General features: G+C 51.8%; 7 protein-coding genes across 7 annotated transcripts; 5 read left to right on the top strand and 2 right to left on the bottom strand.

Moving 5' to 3' along the window:
* Positions 1-82: 82 nt before the first annotated feature.
* UMAG_04895 (uncharacterized protein) lies at positions 83-5,521 on the top strand (the record flags this gene model as incomplete). Its single annotated transcript, XM_011392918.1, has 1 exon — positions 83-5,521. One exon carries the CDS (start codon positions 83-85, stop codon positions 5,519-5,521), a length of 5,439 nt encoding a protein of 1,812 aa, XP_011391220.1.
* Positions 5,522-9,066: 3,545 nt separating this feature from the next.
* On the top strand, positions 9,067-10,451 carry UMAG_11156 (uncharacterized protein; the record flags this gene model as incomplete). The annotated part of the gene is made up of 2 exons (XM_011393057.1): positions 9,067-9,659; positions 9,722-10,451. The coding sequence occupies 2 exons, from the start codon at positions 9,067-9,069 to the stop codon at positions 10,449-10,451; spliced, it is 1,323 nt and encodes a 440-aa protein (XP_011391359.1).
* A 4,805-nt stretch (positions 10,452-15,256) lies between these two features.
* UMAG_04893 (uncharacterized protein) lies at positions 15,257-16,513 on the top strand (the record flags this gene model as incomplete). The annotated part of the gene is made up of 1 exon (XM_011392917.1): positions 15,257-16,513. One exon carries the CDS (start codon positions 15,257-15,259, stop codon positions 16,511-16,513), a length of 1,257 nt encoding a protein of 418 aa, XP_011391219.1.
* Positions 16,514-17,082: 569 nt separating this feature from the next.
* On the bottom strand, positions 17,083-18,669 carry UMAG_04892 (uncharacterized protein; the record flags this gene model as incomplete). Its single annotated transcript, XM_011392916.1, has 1 exon — positions 17,083-18,669. One exon carries the CDS (start codon positions 18,667-18,669, stop codon positions 17,083-17,085), a length of 1,587 nt encoding a protein of 528 aa, XP_011391218.1.
* A 1,281-nt stretch (positions 18,670-19,950) lies between these two features.
* Positions 19,951-21,705, top strand: UMAG_04891 (uncharacterized protein; the record flags this gene model as incomplete). Its single annotated transcript, XM_011392915.1, has 1 exon — positions 19,951-21,705. The coding sequence occupies one exon, from the start codon at positions 19,951-19,953 to the stop codon at positions 21,703-21,705; it is 1,755 nt and encodes a 584-aa protein (XP_011391217.1).
* A 386-nt stretch (positions 21,706-22,091) lies between these two features.
* UMAG_11155 (uncharacterized protein) lies at positions 22,092-25,099 on the bottom strand (the record flags this gene model as incomplete). Its single annotated transcript, XM_011393056.1, has 3 exons — positions 22,092-23,037; positions 23,104-23,388; positions 23,439-25,099. 3 exons carry the CDS (start codon positions 25,097-25,099, stop codon positions 22,092-22,094), a joined length of 2,892 nt encoding a protein of 963 aa, XP_011391358.1.
* A 620-nt stretch (positions 25,100-25,719) lies between these two features.
* UMAG_04889 (uncharacterized protein) lies at positions 25,720-27,180 on the top strand (the record flags this gene model as incomplete). The annotated part of the gene is made up of 1 exon (XM_011392914.1): positions 25,720-27,180. One exon carries the CDS (start codon positions 25,720-25,722, stop codon positions 27,178-27,180), a length of 1,461 nt encoding a protein of 486 aa, XP_011391216.1.
* Between the last annotated feature and the right edge of the window lie 659 nt (positions 27,181-27,839).

The raw sequence follows: 27,839 nt of genomic DNA, 5'->3' as shown, positions 1-27,839 counted from the left end.
TCAGGAGGTCATCGCACTCATCAGCTTGTCGCTGCCCCATCTCAACGCACCGCAGTCGTTCATGTTGGATGTGGCCAGAAGCATGGCGCGCCTACCTTTGGCTTCCGACCGATGGGCAGACGCTCCGACTCAGCTCGTCTCGTCCCGTCTCGAGCAAGGTGCGCGTCTCGGTTCGACGCCTTCCAACAGCATCGACTCCACCTCTTCTTCGCTACGCCGTCCAGAAATCTCGCATCGCACGCTCTCGGACTCGTCATCCTCCGCTAATCGTCAAGCTGCTCGTCTTGAACGTACAGAGAGCGTCATGAGCACCGCCTCTGCATCTTCCGAGATGTCCACCGCTGCCACCATCGCAAAGGCCAGTACCGCCACCATTCGTAAGCTTCAGCGTAACGACGACGCATCCGCCAAGGCCATCCGCTTTGCAAAGCCAAAAAAAGATCCCGATTCCATCACACCTTCGTCTTCCAACGATCACATGAGCAATCACAGCACCGATGCCGCAGAAAACCACTCCTCCCCTATCTCACTTGCAGATCAATCTCACAGCACTGTCACCGACTCTTTCGACACTACTGTCCGTACCCCAGCTGATCTCCCATCGCACCCTGGCTTGGTCACATTTGACCACCAATCCGATCACACCTTGCGCAGTGGCATCACCCTCGATCTTGTCGATGAGCCAAAGTCTTTCTTCTCAGACTCGCTATCCACTATCGACTCCAGTCAATCCAAGTCGGCTTCCACATCCTCTCGACCTGCGCCTCTTTATCCAGAATCCACCGTCACGCGCCCAGGCTCACACAGAGGCTCTGATCATGCCTACAGCGAGCTCGCAACATCCATATCGTGCTCCTCCTCCTATCAGAGCGCTGTGTCCTCGCTCAACCCTTCAACCGACTTGTTCCCCCACGTGTTTCACTCTCAACGCTCTCTCGGCCCTTCACCGCTCAGCATCAACAAACCTCCTCACCCCGCCAAGGTTGGTCTGGGCATCCAGACGCAAGTCCCTCCACAGCTCACAGACGCCTCCATACCCACTTCCCGCTACCTTGCTGGCTCTTCGCTTGAAGTCGTCCCAGAGGCACGCGAGTCGCCCTACATGGGCAGTCGCGCTAGTCACGCCACCTCTACGCCAGATGCCAATCAACAATCACTGTTGAGCATATCCACCGCCCTTCCGCACAACATCGAACCCGTCTGGGGAGAGAGTCACTCTGCTTACAACTCTGTCTCCACAGATCGCGACTTGGGAGCAATGTCCTCTTTCTCCTTTCCCCGCTCTGGTTCATCCTCTGTAGGCCTCACAAGTACATCTGGCAGACCAAGCCAATCCGCATCTTTGTCCGCCAATTTTCCTCGCTCTCCCGGCAGCGCTTTCCACTCGTCCAACGCTTCCATCCAGTCGCCACATCCTCTCTCGTCCAAGACAAGCGACACAGGTCTTCTCCATGCCTCAAGCTGGTCATACGTGCCTCCATCCTCTTATGCTGGCTCCAACATCAGCTCAACAGGCGCCACTTCGGCGCTCGGCTTCACTAGCCTCAATGCCACCAATCGCGAAGATATGCTTCATCGGATTTTGCTCGACCAAGCCCGCGTCGACTGTCAAGAGTACGGTACGCTCAGCTTGGAGCATGTCGCCGAAGCAAAGCGCGACCTCAAACACGTCGAGCGCAAAGTTGACTCTCTTCGCACAAAGCTCAAAGTTGAGATCAAAATTCGTGATGCTGCAGTCGCCCTCCGCAAAGCCCACCGAACAACCGCCGCATCGGCCCACTCGCCCGCCTCTTCGATCAATCTCGCTGTTTCACCCACCTTGACAGGTTTTGCAAATGCTTCGACATCCGGTGGCAATTTTGCTTCCAACTCTTCCTCTTCGACCACTTCTTTTGCTGCGCAAAGTCGTGCCCTCAGCATCTCGGCCAGTGAGGCCAAGGCTGACGAAGATGTCAATGTAGCCACCGCAAAGGTCGACAAGGTTGCCAACGAGCTCTTCAAGTGGACAGATCGCGCCAACACGCTTCGTCGCAAACTTCTCGAGCACCAGGCCGCCACGCTCTCCGAACGTGTTCAGCGTCTCGAGTCCGACCGCCAGCTCATGGAAGAAAGGCTACCTTCTCTTACCACCTCGGCATCCTTCGAATCACTCGCACCATCGGCATCTGCTTCTGCCGTCGGCCTCACACGCTATCGAGACACAGGATATCGCCACCAGCCGTCTGCAGATGATCCTTACCTTCCCAAAGGTCCCGACAACCCACTTCGCCACAACCGCCTCGAGTCAGACGTTAGCGCCATCAGCGGCTCCAGCTTCCTCGGCGCCGCCGCTTCTGAAAAAGTTCGACGGCTAGCTGAGGAGCTCGAAAAAAAGCGTGACATGGTCCACAAGCTTGAGACTGACCTTGAGTCCGTTAGAGACGCAGCACGGCGTAAAGACGAGACCTCGGATCGACTGACGCAGCAGCTCGAAGAACAGTCACGCGAGCGCAGCCACGCGATAACAGAGCTACGCACTCTCAAACAGCAGTTGTCTCTCCAGGAAGAAGTCGCACGCCAGACACAAATTCGTGCTATCCATGCGGCTACTGCCGACGTCGAGGAGAGGATGCACAGGCAGTTTGAGCAGAGCCGCAGTCGCGACCACGAAAAGGAGGATGCCTTGGTCAACGCCAAAGCAGAGATGGTGGCTAGTCAACGCGCCCTTGTCGACTTGCAGTCCCGGCTTGACGCTTCGCAGAACGAGATCAAGGCACTTCAAGCCCGCGCACAGGCAGCAGAAAAAGCTTCGGAAGAGCACAAACGCCAGTTGGATCGAGTACGAGACGAATCGACACAACATTTGGCGCAAGGTACTCAGGACTTGTCATCACTTCAGGCCAAGTTTGACACGGTCATCGCCGAACAGGACAAGACCAACGCTCTGGCCGCCAAGCGTGCCCAGACGATTGTGGAGCTTGAGAATCAGCTCAACCAGGCGCGAGACGCATTCACTGCTGACAAGGCTTCACTGATTGCAGAACATGCTGCGGCGATCGCAGTTCACCAGGGGCAGCTCGCGCAAGCACGCAGAGACCTCAGCGGCAAGACACAGGAGCACGCCGATGCTGAAAAGCAAATCACTGCATCACAGCAACGCATCGTCGAGACACAAGCTCGAGCAGAGCAGGCCGAAGGCAAGCTGCGGGAGCTCGAGCTTGCAGTAGGTGCAGAGCGACGCATCATGGCTGAACGCGATGAGCTCTTCCACGCCTTCGAACGCCGTCTCGAGACTGCAGAGAAGCGTCTGCAAGACCAAGACAAACGATGCGCAAGGATGCTGGGTAAGCTCGAAGGTCGCGAAGAGATGGACGATCTGCTCGAGCGAATCAAAGCTGGTGCTGCAGGTGTCTCCAAGAAGGAAAAAACAGCCGGTCAGGATATTGCAGCTTTGCTTTCCAGTCTTGAGACACACATCGGCGATCTCGAGCTCGAGCTTGCCCGTGCCAATGCGCAGCTTTCAGGCTCACCGCGCGACAGCTTTGCAGCTTCTGACTCGCCTACCTCCACCCCGCAGCACGACCAGCTTCAAGCTAGTCTGCAGGAGGCTCAGCGATGGAAGACGGAAGCTGAACGTCTCCAAGACCTTCTCAAAGCAGACGGAAACAAACAGAGCGACGCTCAATCTCAAGCCGAAGAGCAATTGCAGAAGCTCCAAGCACAGGTACTCTCGCTAACCGAGCAAAATAAGGGTGTCAAGCTGGAGGGGCAGGAGCGGGTTCAGCAACTTGAAGGTACTCTGCACGAGCTTTCCAAGAAGAACGAGGAGCTTGAACGTCAGTGCAAGGAGCGCGTCAAGCAGCTGGAAGAGAAGATCAATCATCTGGAAGCACAAAAGCGTGTGCTAGAGAAGCAATTTCGAAGTACACAGAGCTCTGTGTCTCCCGCCAACTCTATCGACGCTTTGCCGCTCCGGGCAAGCAAGGTCACTTCGCCGCTTGATGCATCTTTGCCTCTGCAGAACAAAGGCGTCGGGAATCTCATCGACAGGTTTGGCGGTGGTCGTAAACTACCTTCCGACCTTCGCAATGATGACTCTCCCACCGTGTTGCATGCATGCATCCGGTCCGCCGAGAAACTTCGTGCAATGTTGCCGGATCTGTCGACTGCTGCCAAAGGCTCGGCGGACTTGCATGCTCTGCGGGATGCTTTCCAGGCTAACGGCTCTGTGCTAAACAGCCCGACAAGTTCGAGGTCGCCGACATCAGCGCGTTCACTGCTTGGTAGTGGTGCTGACTTGCAAGCTGAACTCGATGCGATAGCGGAGCGTTTGCGAAGTACATTAGCCATCAGTCGGACTGTCATTGATTTGGCTTTGGAGGCCGAAGCAGACAAGGAGAATTTCGGTTCTTCCGAGAGCAAACAAGAGCAAGCAGCCGCTATGCGCGCACACACCCAAGCGCTGTCTTCACAGCAGGCTTTGGTGACGAGAATCACCTCCTTGACTTGCAAAGTCAAAGAGCAGACTGACCGTGAAAGGCGCCTCAAGGCAGAGATGGCGCTGCTGCGCCAGCAGCTCGAGGAAGCTCACAATGTCGAGCGTGCACCGTCGTCGCCATCCGGCCTCACCCTCGGGAACGGCTCGATGCTGGGTTTGTCCACATCACCGGCCAGAGCGAGTGATGCTAGCTTACTCGGATGTTCGAAAAATCTTGGCCAAAGAAGCTCGAACAAGTCGTTGCGGACGCTCATGGGCGAAAAGGCTAGCCCAACCTCGTTGAATGCACATGTCTCAAGCGGTGCCTCGCTTGCTCCGCCGCGATCACCGTCTGCTCTGGACGCAATGCCTTCACCCACGAAGTCCAACGTCAGCGCCAATTCTTCTCCGTCGATCCGATACATCCCGCCGTTTGCGCCACCCAGCATGGACGGCCGCACGCATCAGAGACTCGCGTTAGAGTCACGCAATTTGGGCACAGACAGCGGCGGTGGCAACGCCACCCTCTCAGACATCTCGAACAAGGTTGCAACGTCGGACACCATGTCGTTACGATCGGGCAGCAGTCCCAGCTCTACCTATCTGGGGTTGCCAAGCTCTGCTGTCAGTCTTGCAGACACATCTCAATCTTCTGCATCAGCGGCGCGCCTGGGTGTAGATCCGCAGTCTGCGCTTAGTTCAATTTCAAATGGTATGCTCAAGCGAACCATCACGCTCGGAATGGACGTTCCTCAGCTTGTCTCTCGTGTACGCGAACTCGAGCGACAACTTGCGCAGACAGCTTCGATCCGACAGCGTGCCGAGCGCGTGACGGAGCTCGAGCTCGAGTTGCGCCAAGCAAATCAGGCCTACTCGAAGCTGCTTGACCGCATGGACGCCGAGCGCGACATTGATACGCATCAAAAGGTCGATATTCTGAACGAGCTCAACGATGCGCAATCCAAGCTGCAGACGACACAGGTCCAAATACAACGCGCACAGAGCCTATCTCCCTATGTGTCGCCCCTCATGACGTCGAAGCCGCTTCCTCCACCAAAGGATTGATCGTGCATTCAAAGCCGAAAGCTTGCCAACTCGGTCGATTACCGAACCGAACCGAAAAGCTCGAAGACTTCGGGCAAAGTAGAGCCCGGGAACTGCGAACGTCCTAGGAAACTCTGGCTGACTTGGACTCTCCGTGCTGCTGTGCCGGCCTCACAGATTTAGGGCCCAGGAAAGAACGTCTCGACGCTGGACGGTTCGCTCTTCCAGTCACAGCAATTTGTGCGCCTTGGAACATCGTAAGCGCACGGGACTGTAACATTCTAGATTGGTACTCCGCGTCGAATCTTGGAGCAAGCAGCTAGCAAATTGACCCTTGCTGAACCATCAATAGGACGGGAAGGGTCAGCTCCAGCTATTGTAGTCGATTCAATGCGAGGCCGTGTACGAGAAACAAGTGAGAGTGTGTCGTCTTGCCGACTGCCCAAGGGTCATGTTCATTGTCGAATCACGAATGCGGTGAGCTTTGTTTTAGCGAGAACAACGACCCACAAGTAGAATCTGAATAGCAGGCGTGATTCGTGATTCGTGATTGATTCTCTAAGAACGAAATCAGCACACTTCGCGATTTTTGTCGGCGAGCAAACAGGCAGGGTAAGCTGCGTCAAAGCCGGGACGCTTTCTAACGGCTTGGCTTCCCAAAAGGCATTTATGGTTGGGCGCAGATGTGAATTGCAGGCAGGGTTTGGCGTGCAGAGACTGATGCAGGAAGCACGAAAGTTCTTCTGTTGTCATCTGTCGCGCACGAAACATGGAGAGTTCCGACAAATGAATCGTGAATGCCATGCCCCACCCCCACACGTGGAATCTGAAACATTTCTGCTTTGTGGTTTCGCATATTCACGTTTTTCTCTTCTCAAAGTCGTGTGTGACGGCTGTTCTGATTCAAGGATATACTGTACAGTCGTGAGTTGTAATCAGTGAATCACGGCTTCTCAATCATCGTGAATCTTTTACGCCAATCTGCACAAATTGAATACAATATATTTGTAATAGATATTCGCATAAATTCTCGGCTCCACTGTCTCGCTTTAATGCCTGCTGATCACCCGTTGATCACCCAGAAGGACCGATCTTGCTTGACGATAGTTCGACGCAGTTTTGACACTTTTGAAAATATGTCTAGCAAATTTGTAGGCGGAACAAGTTGTCTGGGACGGCGGCTTGCAAACTCATCCTCCATGACTACCTGGCCCCTTAAGCATATCAGACTGTTCCTTTCCGCCTATTCCTGAGTGGTAACATCCAAGAAGAAGATCACTTCCTCGTGGTGTTCACGAGTTCTAGCGTCGTCCCGCGTGAGAGAGTTGGCTGTCTGGCTCCTAAGACAAACCCGAAGCACCTCTTCTGAGTATTGGCGATCATTTTCTTACCCTACCCACAATTCTTCTTATTTCCGTGTCGATTCCTGGTCCTATCATGCTCTTTCTACTGTAACAAGCTGTTTGGACCGTGGTACATAGCCGTTTTAAATGTGACTTTGGAGTAGCCATGCAGCGCTCAGAGTAATTCGGTTCTCAAATGTAACGCCTTACGCCTTCTTTTCGCCTGTCTTCAAAAGTCTGCCATGCTCCAGGGACCAGGCACCAACTTGATTGTGGTGCCCGGATGAGGAGCTTGGATCATTCTTTCTTCGTTCAACGCAAGTCCGCGCGGATAAATTCATCGATCATAGATCGAGCTTGTTTCTTTTGTCAGATACGTCTCTGGCCTTCTCTTTGGCACCGCGAAAATTGTGGCTCGCTTGCGGTGTTCCGCGGCCCATGAACTTGCGACTCAGCTGAACAATAGAACTGTCTTTCAAAGGGGAGGAAGAATCAGAGAGGCTCCCTGCTTGAACAGCACAATAAGCATAGCATGACCAATATTCCGTTCGTCTTTCTGACCATCATTCAACTTTGTTACCACCGGCTTTTGTTACAAAGCCTGGATCGAAGAAACGTCTCTCTGTTGTGAACCATATGATGAAAAAGCTAAGGGACGAAATGGATGTGCACACGAGTCCATGTGAGCAGTGTAGCGTGTAGCACGTAGATTCGGTGTGTACGGTAGAATCCTCGCGATTGCGTTCGCTTACTCTCTCATCGAACCGCCTGACAGGTAAGACGAATAATCTCTAAGGCGAGAAAGGCTTGCGAGGGACGGGATCATGTGCGGGAAAATTCGTCAATGTTTCTCAGCGCTGCCATCCTCCAGCGGCCTGACCGATTTGACGGAAAGGGCAGCTGAGTAGCCTAGGAATTCTTCGCGTCAAAGTCAGGCTCTCACTCCCCCTACAATTGAAATCTGGAGTTGCCAGCAAATGATTCACGGGAACGAGCTTTATTCACTCACATAGTGACGAGGGTTCTCATATATTACCTCCGATCCACCAATTCGTGCAGTGCTGAGCCGACTAGATGCAGTGAATACCATGGTCAACATTCAGACGATGGAAAAGACGCCACCACGCAAGGGATGGTCATGTACGTGTCAGTCTGGAAAAGCAAATCGAGAAAGCTTTTGAGACTCACTCACGACGACCAGGCTGACCTTATTGGAGCCCAGAGACCTCACGTATGGCGCGGCTTTCTGCTAACAAACCGTCGTGATTGCGCCTCCTTGGTACATTGCATTGCATGGCATGCAGGGTCCCGGCTCTCAAACACTCCCGTCTCGCAGTGGAAAAATAGACGAATACAAGCTGGTAAGATCAAGCACGACTCGGAGCGCGGATATCTTGAGCGCGCCACCTGGCTCAAGTATATCTCAAGACCACAAGTAAAGACATCGGCAGTTGAGTGCAAAAGAACTGAGCTCAGAGCATAGAGAAACCACAAACAAACCCTTATTATCCTTGAAATCGTGAATGTTTGCAAGGAGCTTAAGATGACGCGAAATTTGGCCAATCACGAATATACCTTTTAGCTTTTAGTAGCTTAACTATTTATTCACTCACAACGGCAGTCTAATGTAATCACTGTACTGCACAGTACAGAGAGCAGCGAGAAAGTCGACCCAAGTAACAATCACGAATCACGAAAACGACATCTAGACTCGATTTCAACAAACGTACCTGCATGTCGTCCCCGCTGCAGCTGCAGCCGCTCCTCGTCACACAAACACGCTTGAGCGAACTGCCAAGAGCTCTGCGAACCTACAAGGTGTTGTAGTGACGTTTCTTAAGCCACGGGTTCGCATTCTTCAGTGAGCAGCTGGGCGTTGGGCGTTCCGCCGGAAAATCCTCTAACCAACGATCTGTGAATGATCTGAGGCTTAGCCTCTCCACCCAGAACGTCGTGGCGGAATATGTCTGCTGCTTTCCCACAAGAGTCCACCGTTAACTCGGAAAGCTTGGCACTCACGTGTGAATTATCCTAGTCACGAGTGGGTTACATTTCTGGCGCTGCTATCCGACAGTCTTTTCCAAGCTGTTCCAAGCTTGTCACCGTCGTTGCTTCCTGTTTCTGGATCAACTCGCTAAATATCCCACAGGGCTCCTGCACGAAACGCCGTTCCGTGTTTCAGAATGTTGTGTTGTGTAGCAAATGCTATTGCAATGACCGAGTATGCCCGCTCAGCCTGAGCAAGTCAAGTGCACTTCTGACTCCCAGAGCAGACTGGATGTGTGGCATGCGGATTTGCGCTACAAGCTCGGATCCCGACTTTCAAGATCGTGTCAGTGGGTTCCGATAGTGGGACGGGAACGAAGTAGTCGTCAGCTCCTGCCAGTCATGTCAGAGCTCGGCGAGATCCGCAACCAAGAGGTCAGTATATTCTGGCTTTCTCGCCTCTTCATTCTGCTTGACCTTCTAGAGATTCGGGAATGTGTCACAGAGAGAAACCCGTGCACAGCAGACCAGCTCAAAGCGAATCACGTCGTTCCCGATAGCCTGGCAAGTATAGCATCTTTGCGCTCTGTTATAAAACTCGCAGAAAGAGAGGCAATCATCACTTCCCGTAAGCAGTGCGCATTTCATTCAGTTGAGTGTGCACCCTCTTCTTCGAATCTAGCAGCGATCACCTTCTCTCAATCAGACAATAAAAGATGCAGCAAGCATGTCAAGAAAATTCCTCGGCAATCGCGATCGCTCGACGCTCTCGGATTCGAATCGCTTGCATTAGCTGTCGCAAACGGTGAGTCGTTCCGATCTACAAAGATGTAGGCTGATCTTTGTTTCGATTGCTGACCTTTTTGATATTGGCACACACTCTGAAGCACAGGAAAATCAAATGTAGCGGAAATCTCAGAGGCTGCGAACACTGCGGCGAACGAGGTCAGGTATGCCTGTATGCGCCCAGATCGGACGAAGAGAGACGTAAAGATAGCATGTATAAGCGCAAACTGAAGAGACGTCACCAACGCCAGTCTTTGTATCTTGACGTCGATCCGCCCTTTTCGAGCCTTCCAGCTTATCGAGGCACGTCCTCGTTGGGATACCAGCTGACTTCAAGGAGCAGTCCAACCACGGAGCATTCAGATTTGACCATGTCGATAAGTGAGTCATGCACTTCAGCGTTGCCACGAGCCTTCGAGGCCTACTTTCAGGATCCTTCTACACGACAGCCCCGGCATCTTCGATCTGCCACATCTGCGCCCACTACACCAATCGTACCACAGGCGCTGGAGGCTTGCTTCCAGAATCCGTCTGTTAGACAAGGATCTTTCCTGCCACAAGCCTATGCCGTCGTTGAATCTTCGCGACCCGAAGCAACATACTGGGAGACGGTACAAGAGAAGCCTTCATATCAACATCGTTATCTAGAGAATGACCTCGATGATCTCTTCCTTGCAGACCAACGCCAGGCTCTTCTGTCTTCGCCAGTTATCTCCGAGAGCGCGTCAGATATCACTTCTGCTCGATACAGTCCGCAACAGCCACATTACCAATACGTCCTGTTGACTCATCCTGGCCCGAGTCAGGGTTGGAATACCAACGTCCATGGATTCTAACACCACCAGAAATGACAGCAGCGAGCACAACGCCGACCAAATGTTGATGCTCAAGATTGCCCTTTTCCTTGTCAGAGTGGGCCGTTCACAAAGGCATATTTCCCTCTGGGTATAGAGGTGCTGTATAGAAGAAACTTATCCCGAGCGGACCACACACATACGTATTGTTCCTTTCAAACATCTGCCCGTCTGCCTTGCCTTCAACCATACCCAAAAGCCTCAATCACACGCGCACTCTTGGTGTGATGGAGAGAGCGGATTGAAAAAAGTGTGCACATGAACGGATTCGATTCTCCCGGCCTCTACAACATCTGGTTTGCGACACATAGATTGGCGGAAGTATTTGCAAGGAAGCAATAGAAGTAATCAGTGGTTGGTGCGCAGTGGTAGATTCTGCTTTTAGCGAGCTCTGACTTGATGTGCCTAGGGACTACTCCCTCCAAGTTCGACTCCGAAATGAACAAGGTGGGGAAAGACGGCGGAACTGAATACTGCCATGACATCTCATTATGCGTCAGAAACTGGGGAGGATCCACGCATGATACATGGATCGAGACTTCTAGAGCTCGTTTGAGCATAAAGTTCCACGTCTGCTCGAGGCGTCAAGCGGAGCAGAAGGCAGCAGAGCTGGGCTGAGGCAGGATGAGCGCCGTGCAAGGCGAAGCTGTTCGAAACGTCAAGCCACACAAACATGAGAGAAGGGCTGAAGAACAAGTTCACTTGACGGAGTTGGAGAAGTTTTCTGACACGCGGGACAGCAACGGGCAGACTTTGCTACACCAATCGTGAATCACGAATCATGAATCCTGAATGTGAATGTGAATCAGTGCACGCCGAAAGATTTATTGCAGGGTACCGCTGCAACGACTGAGCTTGTGCTTGAAGTTATGGGTGACCTAGCAGATTCGTAAATTGAGATCAAGCTCGTCTCTCAGCCCTAAACTCATCAGCTGCAAATTTGATTTTCAAATTGGCAATCAGAAAAGCCGAGGTTGGCGCCGGCATAAAATCGTGAAATTCACATTGACAACCGTCGGTCTTCAACGATTCGACGTCTTGGCATTCCGTTCTGCGTCTCAGCTTTGTAATTGGTTGTATTCGTGATTTGATCAAGTGTCAAATTTTTCTTCCATCTAACTTATACGAGTTGCGATATGTAGCGAAAACGTACAGTGCCGAGTAAATGTATATCACAAACGAATTTCAACAACTGTAGCATCATACAATCACGAATTATGAATGTGGGTGTCAGCCAAAAGTACTCGCATCACGAAGGTTACAGTATTCTACGAAAATGTTTTGGTGCAGAAGTTCAGTTTCCGGGGGGTTACGCTTGGCGATTTCTGGGTTCGTCGCGTCAAAACAACAGTATGTTAATCACACGGGCCTTTCACGTTTCGTTTTGTGTAAAGTTAGTACATTTCATGGTTTCGTATATCTCACGTATATGAGTATCGATGTCACACCAATGCCAGATCCTCACTATATTATGCAAGGATATGGCTGAGAAAAGATATGGTGTATATTGGGAGGAGAAGATCTAACTGGAAGTTAGTAGTTATATACTAGCTTCCGTACAACTGGAGTTCATGATAAGACCAAAAGGGGCGCTCGTGCGAGAGGAACATCCAGGCGTAACAATCGACCTCCAGTCTGCCATGTGGACCTATATCATCGCTATCCCTTCAATACTGCTCACTTCATAGTTTTTCTCTGTCTGTCGCAGGAAAGAAATGCTTTCGAGCAGATGAAGTGCTCGTCACACAAGGACATTCATGCGGTCGTCATTTCAAGCTGGTGTTTAGTTGATGTTGTTGAAAAGACAGCAACAGGGAAGTTTGCAAACCAAAGTAACTACATGGACCGGAATGATGATGGGATGCTATGGAGCTCGCAGACATATTTGAAGGAGTTAATAAAATGATCAGCAACGCATAGACGAGTTTTGAACCAGCAGACTGGGCTCGCCAGTTCTTTGCAAGGTCGGATACCACTCAACACCACATCGGCAAGGACGGGAGCGGGAGCAACCCAATCCATTCATCTCTTTGAATTGAAGCCAAGCTACGCAGTAGTGAAGAGAAGAGGAGGTCCAAAGACAATCAGCCTGAATAGGTTGTTATGGAGCTCGAGCATACTCTTTGTTGTCTAATTAGCTGTGTTACGGGCACGGGCGCCGTAGCATGGCAAGGTGGCACGGGTGGGAAGTGAACCACAGGGGTTTGCCACATGCAGGTCGTATGGGCAGAGCACAGAGTGGTTTTCTGAATTCGGCTGCCACACGCAGGTCGTGGGTGCAGAGCACACACTTTATAAGACAGCACTTTCCTTCTTGTGTGATGAGCTGGATCTCATCCACTCTATTACTCTTTTATCTCACTGTTTACTCGCCATCGCGAACCTCGCTACTACTTTACGTCTGTTCGACTAGTGCAGCAATCCATTATATTGCTGCCATACACGCTTGTGCCCTTAGGCCTGTTGACCAGCGTTATCGAACGTCAGAACCTACACTGAAACTGCAGCACCTACACTGCAGACGGAACCTCAACCGTTGGGGTGGAACCTCAACCATCACTCAACAAATCATATAGCAGAACACCGTCGTCAAGAACGCTCACGAGGTGCGCTACACGCTAACGAAACCGAGCTACGCCGCATCACCGCTGGATGGAGTGTTCAACACTTCCGGCCGATACCGCGTCCTGTCACGAATCTCCCAACTTATTGCGTCATCCGCACAAACTGCGGTTTTAAGGCACAGGGTCTTGACAAGCTGGTTCTTGGGCATGCGAGAGGCACATTTTGGTACATCGCAATCCGTGCCTTCAGATTTAGGATAGACGACTCTCGGTTTATACCCGAGTTTTCTGATGATGTACCTAGTTTTCTTTCGCGAGAGTATAGTAGAACATCTGCACCGAAGCGGAAGAGGGTAGAAGCCTTCGAGCAATGCTCATTGCCTGTAGAGGAGATATGTCGTCCTTGTCTTCTTGTCTTTGAATGCATGGACCGGTAACGGGTTTTAGAAGGTTATTTTGAGCCAAATCACCCATTGAGTAGTGAAAACTAGCATTCATGCAAGTTTGTGAAAGGTAGAGAGCCAGCCCTTGACATTAGACGGGTCAGCCTTGTCCGCGAGCCGCGCTTGTGTGCTACGAGGGTCGTCGTTTCCTTTAACTCTTTGAATATCCTCGTTTAGTTTCCTTGCAGCTTCTGGTATCTTACTAACGTCTGAAGCTCGCTACAAAAGGTGCAAGGAAGTTGCGAGAAGCCCAAATCCTGCTTGGTCGTCTTGTGCTTGCTATGAGACAACTCGGAGCAGTGGTCCATGTGTATCGAACTCAAGTCCGAACAACGTCCTGTCTAGTAGGTTTAGCACGAGGTTTCTCACCGCATACAAGATGCTTGGCCTCTCGGAGAGAGGTCCCTAAAGCAACACGGGCGGCGACTTTAGACTTCCTGGGCAAACTGCTTGTGTCGCGTCGGAGGCAGAGATAAGCCTGGTACCAACTCTGACCATCACAGTCTGACGCCAAGATAATCTGACCGTCAGAAGCTTGGGCCTCATCATGTCTTCAGGCACCCTAGCCGTACTCATATTTTCATTTTCTGGTACTGCACCAATCGCCAGATTGTCCGATACTAGCATTGACCAAACCAAATCACGCGTGAACCTCGTGTTTGTGAACCAGCCGAGTGAGCCTATCGTCATGTGATCGCCTTTACAAGTCCGCATGCCGCCATCGGTAAGAAGTTTTGGCAGATTATTCGCTCTCTGTAGGGCCTCAAGAATCCCTCGTCTTGTCCATTCACTACGCTTCCCCTAGCTCAAGACGATTGTAGGACCCGAATTTCTGTCTCTAGCGATCACAGTCCATGGCTTCGGATAAAAAAATCTGCAATAGGCGTGAGGCGGGCGAAAAGTGCCAATTTGAAGGAGGCTTGACAGGATTACTGCGTGTTGTGTTGAGAAAATCCAAATAAGTCTGGACGACAATCACGAATCACGAATCACGAAAACCCTGCCTGACCCCGCTGAACTGCATCGCGCAAATTGACATGCCATGCTTGGTAAGAAATTCTTACCATGTGTGCCTGACAACACGGTCAACTCCGCACTTGAGAGCACTCTTCGCTGCATGCTGACGACGACGGCTTGCTTTCTGGGATCTCACAAACATCAGACTAAGTCGCTATCAGCGAGAAAGCACAGCTGCATTTCTCAATGACAGCAGCAATGCAAAACCAAGAACTCGATTTCAAGATCTTGTTGCGCCTCCGGCTTTACTTACGCCTTGTTGATGCAATTCTGCGGCACAAGTCTATCAACGATCTCATTGCTTCCCGCGGAGTCATTTTTTCAATACTTACCTTCGTTTCGAATCGAGCATGGCTGCTCTCTTTTTGGCTACATGTACCTTCGACAATGTTCGGGACGGTTGCCAAAGCGTTGCCTGTAAGCTGCAACGGGTCCCAGTCAGCAACTGCTCTTACCAAAATCGATTCTGACGGCTTCTGCAGGATGCAGGAACGATCGAGCGCGGGAAACTAGTGCCCAATCTCGGAAAAGCCTTGGGCAATCTTTTGGAGAGGGACATCTTTCTGAGACAGATAAACTGCCAATCAGCCTGCTAGACCAGCACATATCTGCTTTGCACTGATGTCGAAGCTTCGCAATAAGCAGTTTCTTTGGACGACTAGTAGGGCCATAGCGCGAACATTTAAAAGGGTGGCTTTCCTTGGCTCTCAATTCCCATTCAACCACTATCTCTCCGACGCCTCCCAAACCAGCACAGTTCAAGATGAAGACTTACATGTGGTCCAGCATTTCGGCTATGACAGCCTTGGCCATGGCACTCAGCGTATCGTCCTCGCCAGCCTACCTGGCTGAACGCGACGACAGCGCCAGCAACGTGACCACCATTGCAGTTAGCAGCAATGTGGACAAGTACACGCTTCCAGATGGCTCGATCGATCTTGCCTCGCTGATTGAAGACTCCGCCGTGACCCCGATCGAGGTCCCAGTGACTGCGACCGCGCCTACCTTCCTCAGCATCCCTACTGCCGCACTTATTGCCAGTGCCGCAGCCGACGTTGACATCGCCTACACCACCACCGTCCCTGCTGACCCCGTGCCGACCTCTGCCGTGTCCAAGCGTGCTGTTCCTGCTGGAACCAAAGGTCAAGGCGGTGTCGTCGCTGCTTGGGATGCCGATGTTTGCGTGGGTACCACTCCCGGCGCTGGCCCCGTCCTGACCCCCGACACTCCCGAGAACTTCAGCAACAACAATTGGCTCAACCAGGCCTTCGGCCAGAGCGCTGCTGCTGCCTCTCCTTCCGGTTACTTCAAGGCATTTGGACCAGGCTACCAGGCTATCCGTGCTACCTCGGCGACTGCCAGTCTTGGTATCATCGGCACTTACTCGTCGTACAACCCTGCCGCCTGCGCCCAGGAGTGCGACAAGCGTTCCAACTGCCGAGCAATCGCTTTCTGGATGTCTCACGATACTGACATCAACTACTACAGCTCGCAGGCAAGTGCGAACGATTGGTGGCACCGTTGCAACAACCCTCCCACTAGCCGCACCAATTACGTTTGCGGCCTGTACAGTGCTCGTCCCACCAAGACGATGGCCACTGACGCCGGTCAATTCAAGGGACCCATCTTCAAGACTGCCCACGCCGCCCTTAACGTGTACTACAAGAGCGACACAGTAGTGCCCGTCAGTGGTTACACCACACAGGTCAACCAGGACGGTATCATCGACAACGCCAACACTCACCAGTACCTGATTGACATTATCTCGCCCAACAACAATCCTCAGGCTTCTGGATACGTCCCCGATCTTTGCGCCGCTAACTGCAACGGACGCGACGACTGCGCTGGCTTCGATTCAACGGCTATGTACAAAGACGGCTCGTTCGTTGGAACGCTCTGCAACCTGTACAGCAGGACGTTTGACATCTCGTCGCAACCTGCCAAAGGTGGTCAATACACCTCTTCAGGATACGTATCAACTCAGCCTGCCATCTTCTACACCAAGGAGACGCCCGCCTAAACAATTTGCGCCGAAGCATGGTCCTGTGTCTATTCGCATGTTCACACGCTGTGGGCCCGATTGGGTTTTTCGCCGAGGTCCGCGCTCTGCTTCCGTTTCACCACGATTCTCTTTGGTTTCTGACAATTTCAATGTGCATATTCGTGATTCTAAATGTAGCCTTTGCTCTATGGCTTAAAGACGGTACAAAGATACAACTTACTAGCCGTGGTTATGTTTCAAAAAATGGGAGAAGGTTTGGTCTTTATATGTATATTGTCGTGACATTAGATTGAAGAGCTGAGCTAAATTATGCTGTAAGTTGCTGTTGATCGTGCTTGATGTTTTCATAGCAGGACATCCGTAGGATCGCATCTACGTATGTACATGGCTGAGAATGTCTTTGTACGCTATATAGTACCTCAGAGTGACTGAGAAGTTGATCCGACATGTGTGAATGAGACTAACACTCAACGCGCCAGCGCTAGTGCGTCTTGAGGCCTGTTTGCTTTTGCAGGAGCAATGGCCAATCGATCACAACTAATACACCTTTTGCGATGGCTCAAGTTCTTGAATGTCGTGTTGAACCGCTATATCGCGGAATGGACTGCGTGGGGGCGTCGCATAGCTGGGCTGTAAAGTGTCTCACCTTGAAACGAATGCCACTGCTCTTGATCAGTCGAGCAGTTACGCAACCGAGATGCCTTTGCACTGAGCAGCTGTGCTGCCATGTCGAGCTGGACTGCAGCGTCCTGAAGCAAAAGCGAATGGTGCTGTCTCACCAATGCCGCTGGAAGAGACTGGTGATGACCTTTGTCGATAGCGTCTGCCGTTGGCAGCTGATTGTGAAGAGTCTGAAGGTCACCTGGATACCGAGTGAGAAGCAATGAAGCGTCATCACTCTGAGGAGATCCAGCAGCAGGCGTAGTGAGCAATCCGTCGGATTGCGATGAGGGAAAGCCACTTTGAAGCTGCCATAGTTGAGTTGATTCTGGATAGCTCGACGAACGAGAGTGGCGACGGTACGTGGCTTGTTGGAGTCCGGCGAGGCAACTAGGACCGACTGTCACGTCTTGAAGTGATTGTAGGATGGTTGTTGATTCGGGCCATGGCTTGACGTCTGGAAGTGTGGAGGGTGGCGAGATCGCGCGACAGGGTGCGCTTGTCGGGGGTATGTTGACTGGTGAACTGTGTGTTGATGATGACTGGTGCATGACCGGGGAAAGGCCGAAGGCTTTGATCCTTTTGCTGCTGGTGCTGCTGGTACTGCTGCAGCTCGAGAGGGGTGGTGTCGGTGACATGTCGATTCCCTCTGCCCAAGCTTGCACGAAAGCGCTACGAGAATGTCCATTAAATAATGGGGAAGTCGGCGCTGAAGTAGACAAGTGCGATCTCGTTGATGGAGATTGCATCTTGTATGCCTTGAAGCAGCGAATGATTTCAGCTACCGGCCATGCAGACACCTCGCCCCAAAGAAGATGGTGAAGACATTCATGTGGCTCGCGCAATGTGCACTTTGATCGATCGCTATCGAATGCATCCAGAAGACGACGCCAGGTGGTTTGGTAAGCGCTGGCTTGTTGTTGGACTGTCCACTCTTCTTTCATGGCCATCAATTCGACATGGAGGGAAGTGTAGATATCTAAGTAAGAGGCAAAGTCGACGAACAATTGACTCCGCCGTGGCATACAGCCTTGTCGAAAGTAATCTTCGGTAGCGCCAATGACTGCACGCTCTTGAAGTTCCGTGATGGTGTGCAAGTCAGGAATTTCGTGGCTGTTGGCGAGGGGGGCGCTTGCTTCGATGCGTAAGCCAAGCGGCACACGCAAAGACCGCAAGGGAGGAGAACCAGCTTCTTCCCACCGATAAACTAGGTCACGATAGGACGCTGGAAACTGGAAAGCATTAAGACAGCCACCAATCGTTTCTTCTTGTGTGCAAGGGTGCCAATATTGCGAGAGAATGTCGTTATCGCCCGAAGGAGTTGATGTGTCTGATGCAATGGATGGGGCAATTGTATCAAAGCTATTCTCGGCAAGATGCATGGGCAAGCTGCTTGTACTGGCCACCAGAGGCGATGCTTCGATGTTTGGCGTCATAGTTGAAAGTAGATGGAGCAAATCGCTTTGCGACAGCCACGATTGCGAATCTGTTGCGGTTGGTGTGTGTGCAGACATGGTGCGAAGAATGCGTGGGTTAAAATGACGAGGGTCTTCAACTAGGATAAGACCGAACTTATATATCGGGTAGTTATATCATGTGAGCGTTTCACCGGAGTCAGCTTTACCTCGAACTGCTATACGGCTGGATCGAACTTGCTTACTTGTTTGACAAATCACGATAAGACGCGCTAGAACTTCCAGTCCCAGTACCGGCCTTGGCCAGCTTCTTTCGAAGCGAGCTCGACCTTGGAAGCGGTGGACAGGAAAGAAGACTTTCTAAATATCAAGCTTGTAGACCACGCTTCCCGAGCCTGCCCGTGGTGCGTATTGGATCTCACACCTACACTCACGACCCATGACTGTCAGAATCCGTGGAACTCTTCCCAGAGCTCCAGGACAGACCTAATACGTTGGCCTTGCGTATGCGTAGATAATGGGTATGCGTTGGGCTTAGACATCCAGGTGCGTACGCGTTCGGAAACCAAACGGTTCGCGAATTTGTCTGCTGGAGCAGACTCAAGAAACCAAGCGCAAAATTTGACCCAGATTTGGTTAAAGCGACACGCACGGGTTCTCACGTACACGGGTTACCACGCACGACACACATGCGTACACATGCAGGATTTCATGCAACCAGCCCCGCCACCGTAAGTCGCGAGTTAAGCTTCCGGTCACGGAGCCCGTGTAAGGCCGTTGTGCGTGGATGTTTGGCGTGAAACCAAACTTGAGTCCAGATACTGTAACTCGTGACTGTGACTTGAGTTAGTCTGATTCACGATTCACGATTCACGATTCCTGTTGATGGCGATATTTTTCGTTCCGTTTTGACTCCCACTCGTGACTGTTGTCTTCTAGACTCCTGTCTGTGACTCGCACTTGTGACTGTTGCTGCAATTAGCTTCTGTTGATCATTCCCTTTCCACAAGCTTAACTCGAAATTCTGCCCACTATTCCACCTTTGAATTGCATCTCTAAGAAATACAGCCTTTAGGACGTGGGATGTGGGATGTGGGACGGGACAGATCATACATGCAGCATTTACAAATCTTGGTGAGCATCATTTGTGATTCGTGATTCATGATTGTTTGGCGCTGTGCGCTCGCTGACCGGAAAAATAACCCGGTCCTGAAACGACCTCAAGTATGGATGCCGCCCACGTTGGTTCTAAGCGATCGCTGCTCAGTCAGTCATCTCACACTTCAGTTTTAGCTCACCCCAGGTTGACCAAGTTGCTACCTTTCCTTCATCATCACATCAGGTCCTCAGGACAGCAACGATCTTTTCGACTCTACAAAGATGTCAACAATCACCTCGCGCAGAGCCGGATTCGGAACGTCATTTGCACGACGCCATACAGCACGCGTACCAGACCAAAGCGTCGCGACAATCTTGGCCCCAGCTTCTGGTAAAAACCAGGATCGATTGAGCTGCTTTGGCGAGCCAGTCGAGCATGGCTCTTTGCTTGAATCAGCCGACGTTTCTTTCAACGTCCTATCGAACGCATCATCTTTGAGCAACAGTCTGCCAGCAAGCATCAACAGCAGCCCTTCTGCGACAACGACGCCCGGGCACGTAGATCAGCAGCAACTGCTTTCACATCAAATCCTGCAGCTATCTGGCAACATTGCAACCTGTGTGCATCAGAATGAACTAGTCATTTCGTTGCTCATGCGATTGGTAGCTTCAAGCGAGAGTATTGCAAGCAGACGCAATTTAGCGGGTCACAGTAAAGCCCAGATCGCATCTCCATCATCGCCAACAGGCGCACGATTTGCTTCAGACAACATCGGCGTGACCAAGGCCAATGCATCATCAAAGACCGACCATAACTATGTTTTCCGCCACACAATGGGCGAAGTTATGACGGTGCAGCAGACCAACTCCAACATGCTCCACCTCGAAAACAGCCTAAACACTCTGTACCAGGCACCTGTCTTTGAAACTTGGACGGGATCAGCCACTGAAATGCAACACATTGGCGGAACAGAAGGCTTGCTCTCCAAGTCTCATAACCGCCGCGAGACAGCGCTCACCGCTACACCTGACAGCTCACTGCACGAAATTGAACACAGCGGCTCTTCCGGTCGAGGCGCATTCGACAATTTGCCAATCACTTCGGCTGCAATCACTGCCGATCAGCAGACAAACCATGCACCGCTCATATGCTACACCTCCATGAGCGGTACGCCTGCTTCGCTCTACATGACCGAAAACGGCCAACAACGGCTTACGTCGAGACGAACCAGCCTCTGTATCTCTAAGATGACACAAAGAGACGGCAGCGACATCACCACTTTCACCTCAATTGACTCGATGCAATGCCTTTTAAACGACCAACTGCCACCACAGAAGCGCAAAAGGGTCGAGATCGAAGAAATAGATGACTCGAGTAAGGAGAGCCGATCTACGGCTCCCGAAACCGACAAGAGCGATTGGGACATTGTTGGTCATTGGCAGGACTGGCAGGTGCCACGCCAACAACCATTGTCGGTCTCGGAAAGCCTGCCAAGGGCCAAGCACCGCACTCTACGCGAGGTACGCGCTGAGATCAAAGCTAGCTCCAACAGACCGTCGGGCTCAATCGGCCGCATACCGCTCAAGCAGTACCTCGAGGTGAGCGGACCAGATGAGTGCCGAGCCGTTCGACGACTTGGACGAAAGCTTTACATGGCCTGGCTCGAACCAAACACACGATTTCGGAAGCAGGAGAATGCACGTCTTATGGCATGCGTCAACCGTATCGAACACGATTTTCCAGTGCTAGCTGATTGCGAAGGCCATTGGAAGGCACGTCAACTCATGTTGCAAATCATTGACAATTCCATCGACGAGCACAAGTCAAGTGAGAGAAGGAACACAAAAATGCCTAAAGCGAGCGCAAATGACGTTCCTTCTCGCAGGCGCGGCCGACCCAAAGGTACGACCGCCGCTGTTATGGCACAAACACGCCAGGAGCACACACTGGCTGACTCTGGTGAGCCAGGGAACGAGAGCATTGAGACTGACTCTGACAACGACAGCGACTCGAGCGATAGCGAGACGGACGTTTAATCAACTACTCCATCCACGTAATTCTATTGCCAACTACATTTCAGGCTCTGCGATGCGAGCCGTTCCCTCTTCTTCGTTGTGCCAATGGTCAGATATCATACCCACCAATCTTTATTCTCTCCGAGAAGCCTTGTGAGAATGCCTTCAGAAGCACAGTAAACCTGATTGTCATAAAACTCACTCACTACTGACATTGAGACTGCTTGGGAGGCTTAAGAAGGATTCCAGATCTATGCCTGTACTTCTGAACACATCACAAAATGATACAAAGGTGCAGCTCTGATCACACTCTTGCACCATTTGAACCAATCATAGACAAACAATTTGTCTGAGTACAATTCACGATTGTAACGATCACATTGAACAACATCCTTGTTAGAGCATGCTTATACGGCAACTGCGGGATTCCGCTTTGGTGACGTGTTGCTCGACAATGAAGGAGTGCGACGTATCTGCGCATCCTTTTCGCTGCATGCTGCGTCTGACTGGTGTGATACGCCAACCGCACTCGTGTCGTTCCGACTAGCAGCGTTGGAAAAATGGGTGATATACCTGCTCTTGACTCGCTGGCCTGCAGTGTGGAAAAAGGCTTGGTGCTTTGACTTGAGTTTGAGGGCGAATTCGTTTTGGCCAATGTCGGGAAGATACTTTTCCAGCACGCCAGGATCAAGAAGGATGGGAAAGAGGATGTGCATAGAGCACAACAAGACAGGCGGGACGAGCAGCTGGAATGACTCAGCTCGCCACTTGAGTGGGATAAGCGGAGAAGAAGCTACAACCACAGTGACTAGAAAGGCAATCATGACCATGTACACGGTCCAGAAGCGACGAAGCACTTCTTTGAGCGACGATTGCTTGAAATCCTTGTTGGTGGAGCCCCATGTCATGTTGTAGCCAAACATGTGTGCTGCGAGTGCCGTCATCACGTGGAATGCGAGGCCGCTGAAAAAGACTGCCATTGCAGGCGCATGACCAATCGCTTGCAAAGCAGCTCGTCCAAATGAGGCGTGGCCAGAACGAGCACGAGCAGTCACCAGACCCAGACCTCCGGCGAGCGTGAATATCAACGTGACCGTGATAAGAACATCGAAGGAAGGCAGGAAAATCGGATCAAGGTACGGCAGGAACAAGCCTTGGATGACAAAGACGACAACCGTCACGGGGAACGAGATTGCCAAAGCATAGTAGGTCGACAGGTAGGAGAGCGTGGCGATCTTGTACGAAGTATTGACGTCACTTGCGATAAAAGTGCGAAAGAGCTTGCTGAGTGGACCGCGAGTGAACCAATACCGAAGTGGGTTAAAAACGATTTCTGAGCAGCCGTACGCATATCTGTTACAACAGATGGAGGTCAGTTTGTCATCTCTAAAAAGCGTGCAGCCCACCAGGTTTACTTACTTTTGAAAGCGTGCCGTCTCATCCTCGGGTGTGAATGAGACACCTTCGGTAAAGCCTTGGTCCGAGTAGGTCGCCCATCGAATCACGTAGCCTTTCATTTGCAACTTCAGCGCCATTTCGAAGTCTTCAGAAACGTGATGAGGCGAAAAGAAGGTGCGTTCGCCATCGGTGTCCAGATTGGACACCTCCTGTACAGCTTTCCAACGCAGAAAAACATTGTGTCCCATGAGCGGCGCCATCGCTCCGTTCTCGCGCAAATCCAGGAGATACTGAAATTGACGCAAGCTGAGGTAAAATAGCCGATAAACCGTTCAAAGTAGTGATTCTGCACGTACATCACACCGGAGCAATGCTGCAGAGCGCCAACTTCGGGACATCGTTCCATCTCAGCCGCAGCTTCGATCAAGCAGTCGACCGGCATGCGTGTGTCTGAGTCGATCAGCAGAATGTAGTCGCCGATGCGGATGTTGCCAGATGCCCATACACGACCGTTGGTCTCTTCGACAGCCTGGGCAAGTGCATCGCTATATCGTTGCTCAAGGTCGCCGTCGGTACTGCTAGTTTCCAGAATCTCCTCGGTGCGTAGAGAAAGGTTATAGGTGAAGTTGAGGTTGGATGCTTTCTTGAAACGACCTTTACGCACATAGCCTCCTTGCTCGCTGCTGTGGCGAGGACGTGCTACCCATCCGACGCCCATGGCATTGTAGTATCGAATACGCTCTTCGGCCTCTTCGCGAGGTAGCAAACGGAGACCGTCCTCAGATACCACAATGTTGGCAACGCCTCCAACCGCGCGGTATGCACGGACGGCGTCCATAGCGCTTTCCAGGCTTGGAGCAAGGACAGACGACAAGCCCTCCTTGTAGCAGGGCATGTTGATCGTGAACTGAGGCAGGACGTGGTCCGGAGGAAGAGGCTCGCTAGCCTGGCCGCTGTAGTACAACGAGTTCTCGTGCATTTGTCGGATGGGAAATAAGACTTGAGCTAAGCACGCCGCCAAGTTCTCCCACAGGAATTGCGAGACCAACATGAAGAACGGCAATAGAATGATGAAGGCGAATCTTGCGTAGTTGCCGTCCACTAAAGTTTCAATCACGATTTTAGCAAGAAAGCCAGACATCATGAAGACGTTTAGGCCTAAGCCCAAGCCGGTCACGAGCGGAGCGAGGTAACGAACTTTGCGATCCTGCTGCAGCTTCTTTTCGCCGGTGATAGGATCGTCAGTGACCACAGGACTTGGAAGAATGGGTTTCTCGGCCAAGATGCTGGCATCATCATCAGAACCAGTGTTGTTGCCTATGCTGTGACTTGATGAACTTTTGTAAGCACGCAGGGAGGGCACAAAGTAGTGCTGCGGCACCTGTTGGCTGTGTTGAGTGAAAATTGAGGCCGGCGTTAATGCTCCGCCGCTGATGTTATCGCTGTAAGATGACCTTGTGAGCAACGCCGGCGGCACCGTTGTTGAAGACGGATTGCTCGAGGAAGTGATGCTGTGCTGTCCCATGCGAGCAGCAAGGAAGCGAAAGATTCGAGCATCAATGTCGCGCGCCAAATTTCGGAGAAGTCGCGGGTTGCTGTGGAACAGGCCCAGTGTACTCTCTTGGCGCAGGACGAACTGTAAAGGTGCTTGGACGCTGTTGTTCGCGTGGGTATAGAAATCGATGGCACTCTTCGCGTCAGCAAAGATCGAAATTGTGTTGATCATGCCACGACGACGGCTGAGGTAAATAACGTCGCTGCTGTCGCTGGCCTCGTGTTGCTGGAGCAAAGTCGATACGATTGGGTTCGCCGCCAACACCAGACAATTGGCGGACGAGACATTCGCTGCAATGTCTGACAGTGCATCGCGCCATTTCGACAAACTAGCCGCGTTCTCGGTCGGAAAGAAGCCATCAGCGAGGATAATGCCAGATGACTCGTTGGCGCTGATCCAGCCTTCTTTGATGCCAGTCGAATAGAGCGACAAAACTTGCTCCATGGTTGCTATAATGCTCATCGTGATGATGGAAGTGGCGGACAACAATCAGAACCGTCGTTGTTCTGCCTTGCTTAAGAGGCGGCCTCGTCCAGGCTCACCCTCTGCTTTACCAGCCAGCACCTGCCGCATCAAGCACTACAGCTCAACTTGACTATCGGTTGATCTCCTTTTCCTACCGCAATGCACCGGTCGTGTCAGGCACGACAGCATACGATTTTATATTGGTGATTTCTCTCGTATCCTGACAAATGCACGAGGTCGCAGGTCGCAGGTCGCAGGTCGCAGAACGCGGGACGTTCGGCTCGGGTTACCGCATCAAACCCAAACTGTCAAAATACGCGGTGGCAATCGTGAATTTGTAAATTCACGATTTGTGCAAAATAAAACTCAGTGACTGTCGAACTATGCCCACGTAGGTTTGTACACCACAGTCACGAGTCTCCAAATCAACCAAAACTTCAGGAAAATAAATTCGTATTCTTGGAACACATGGGGACGAACACTCCCTCTCCTCACAAATCTGTAGATCCCAGTCACGATTTGGTGAGTAGCCAACAAGAGTCAGCACTATATAACTCTGAAGCTCTGGTTTGCCTAAGGCAGTCGTCTCCTTGTACGAACCCGCACATTTGATCACCATGCTGTTCCGCAAGAACAAGAAGAGCAAAGCACAGCTAGACTCGGTCTTGCCGCCTTCAGGCAGTCAGGACAACGTGTCGGCAGAGACTAAGAGTAGCGACGACGGCCATTCTACTGACTCGCGACCTGTCACAATAGACTGTCTGCCCATTACCAAGGCGGCGCAACGCGACCTTCTTCAACCACCGCACGGCTTTGTGTCCCGACGCATTGACATTGACACTTGGACACCGCCAAATCTATGGAGTTTGTCGAAGCGAGGAAAGCGCAGCAAGCGCATGGATTACCTATTCGTTCTGTTTGGTATCCTAGTCGGCGTTCTCGCCTCCGGGGCAGTCATCGGACTGGGAATCTTCAGCTTCATGAGTGATCAGCACAAGTACTGCCTCGCTTTAGACGAGCAGTTTGACGGACCTCTCAACACCAACATTTGGTCCCGTGAAGTCCAGGTTGGTGGCTTTGGTAACAAAGAATTCGAGTGGACCACCGCCAGCTCGAACAACTCCTACACCAAGGATGGAAAACTCTACATTACTCCAACGCTGACTGCTGACGCAATAGGTGAAGGCGCCGTCACAAACGGCTATACGGTCAATCTCACGCAGTCGGGCGAATGCACTGCACCACGGGTGCCCTGGATGGACCGAACGGACAGCGAAGATATTCGAATGGCCTCGATCCGCAATGCTGATGTCAACTGTCAGATCAGCAGCAACTCAACATTGGGAACTGTCATCCCTCCTGTGCAGAGCGCGCGATTGACCACTAACGCAAGCTTCTCTATGCGGTACGGACGAGTAGAAGTACGAGCGCGCATGCCCACCGGTGACTGGCTGTGGCCTGCAGTTTGGATGATGCCTCGCGACAGCGTTTACGGCGAGTGGCCCAAGAGCGGCGAAATTGATCTGTTCGAAGGCAAGGGCAATCAGGCGCGGTCGCGTACCGAACAGCTCAGCAACACCATGCGAAGTGCGCTTCATTGGGGCAACGATGCCACTACTGACCAGTATCTCAAGACGAATCAAGTGTCTACCCTTTGGCGCAATCTTTGGAACGATGAATTCCACACCTTCGGTCTCGAGTGGGACGAGCACGGGATTTGGACGTGGCGTGATAGCCGTGCGCGACGGGTGCTCAATGTCCGCTTCAAGGAACCCTTCATCAACCAGATGCCCAAGGTGCAGCTCCAAAATGGAGGCGGTATGGTACCTGCGCCGAACCCTTGGAGCAAAAGTACCAACAACGGTGCACCTTTCGATCAAGACTTCTACCTTATCCTCAATCTGGCCGTCGGAGGCACAAACGGCTACTTTGCCGACGTAGGCCAGCCATGGAGCAACGACGACCCGCGCGCTGCTGCAACTTTCTGGAGCCAGCGTGCCAGTTGGCTTCCTAGCTGGGGCTCGGTCGAGAAGCGATCCATGGTGATCGACTATGTCAAAGCTTGGAAGCGGTGCTAAAGTTTTTAGTCTATCTGCTAGGTTGTGTTGTTTCGGTGGGCACTTTCAAGTACATACCTTTCCCGCCGTGCAGTGTAAGTTGACGATATACCAAAACTAGCTTCCCAATCATGAGTCGTGGGTGTGCGTCGTGAGTGAGGGAGACACGAGAGTCGTGAGTTGTAAGTCGTGAGTGGCGTCGCGGGTTGACTCGTGACTCGTGTGACTCACGACTCCGTGACTTGCGTGGGTGCACGCCGCATTGAGAAACATTTGGCGATGTAACATCATCAATTTTCACCGTACACCCACGTCGACCTTCCAAGTGGCAAAGCATCGTTGCTCTGAGGCCCAAAGGTGTATGTGTAGTTGCGTGGATCGCAAGGGCTGGCGCTCTCTCTCGTTTCTGCCGATGACCTATCCCCAAGCCACCCGCACTGTACGGTAAAGGACTCGTGACTGCACATCCCACAAGCAGCATCGTCGTTCTCAAGCACGCCACAGTCATGAGGTGAGTTGTGAGTCATGAGCAACTTTTTGTGTGCTGAATTATCGACGCGAATTCTTATCTTCAGCTACAGTCGTGAGTCATGAGTACTGATACAAAAATGATATAAACAAGAGACAAATCCCATGACATCGGCACCAATCACGAATGAGTCTGGTAGCTATATTCTAAC

The sequence above is a fragment of the Mycosarcoma maydis genome, chromosome 15 (assembly GCF_000328475.2).
Source record: "Mycosarcoma maydis chromosome 15, whole genome shotgun sequence".
NCBI classification, from domain to species: Eukaryota; Fungi; Basidiomycota; class Ustilaginomycetes; order Ustilaginales; genus Mycosarcoma; species Mycosarcoma maydis.
Note: the sequence above shows the minus strand (reverse complement) of the source record. Positions and strands in the feature narration are given on the sequence as shown.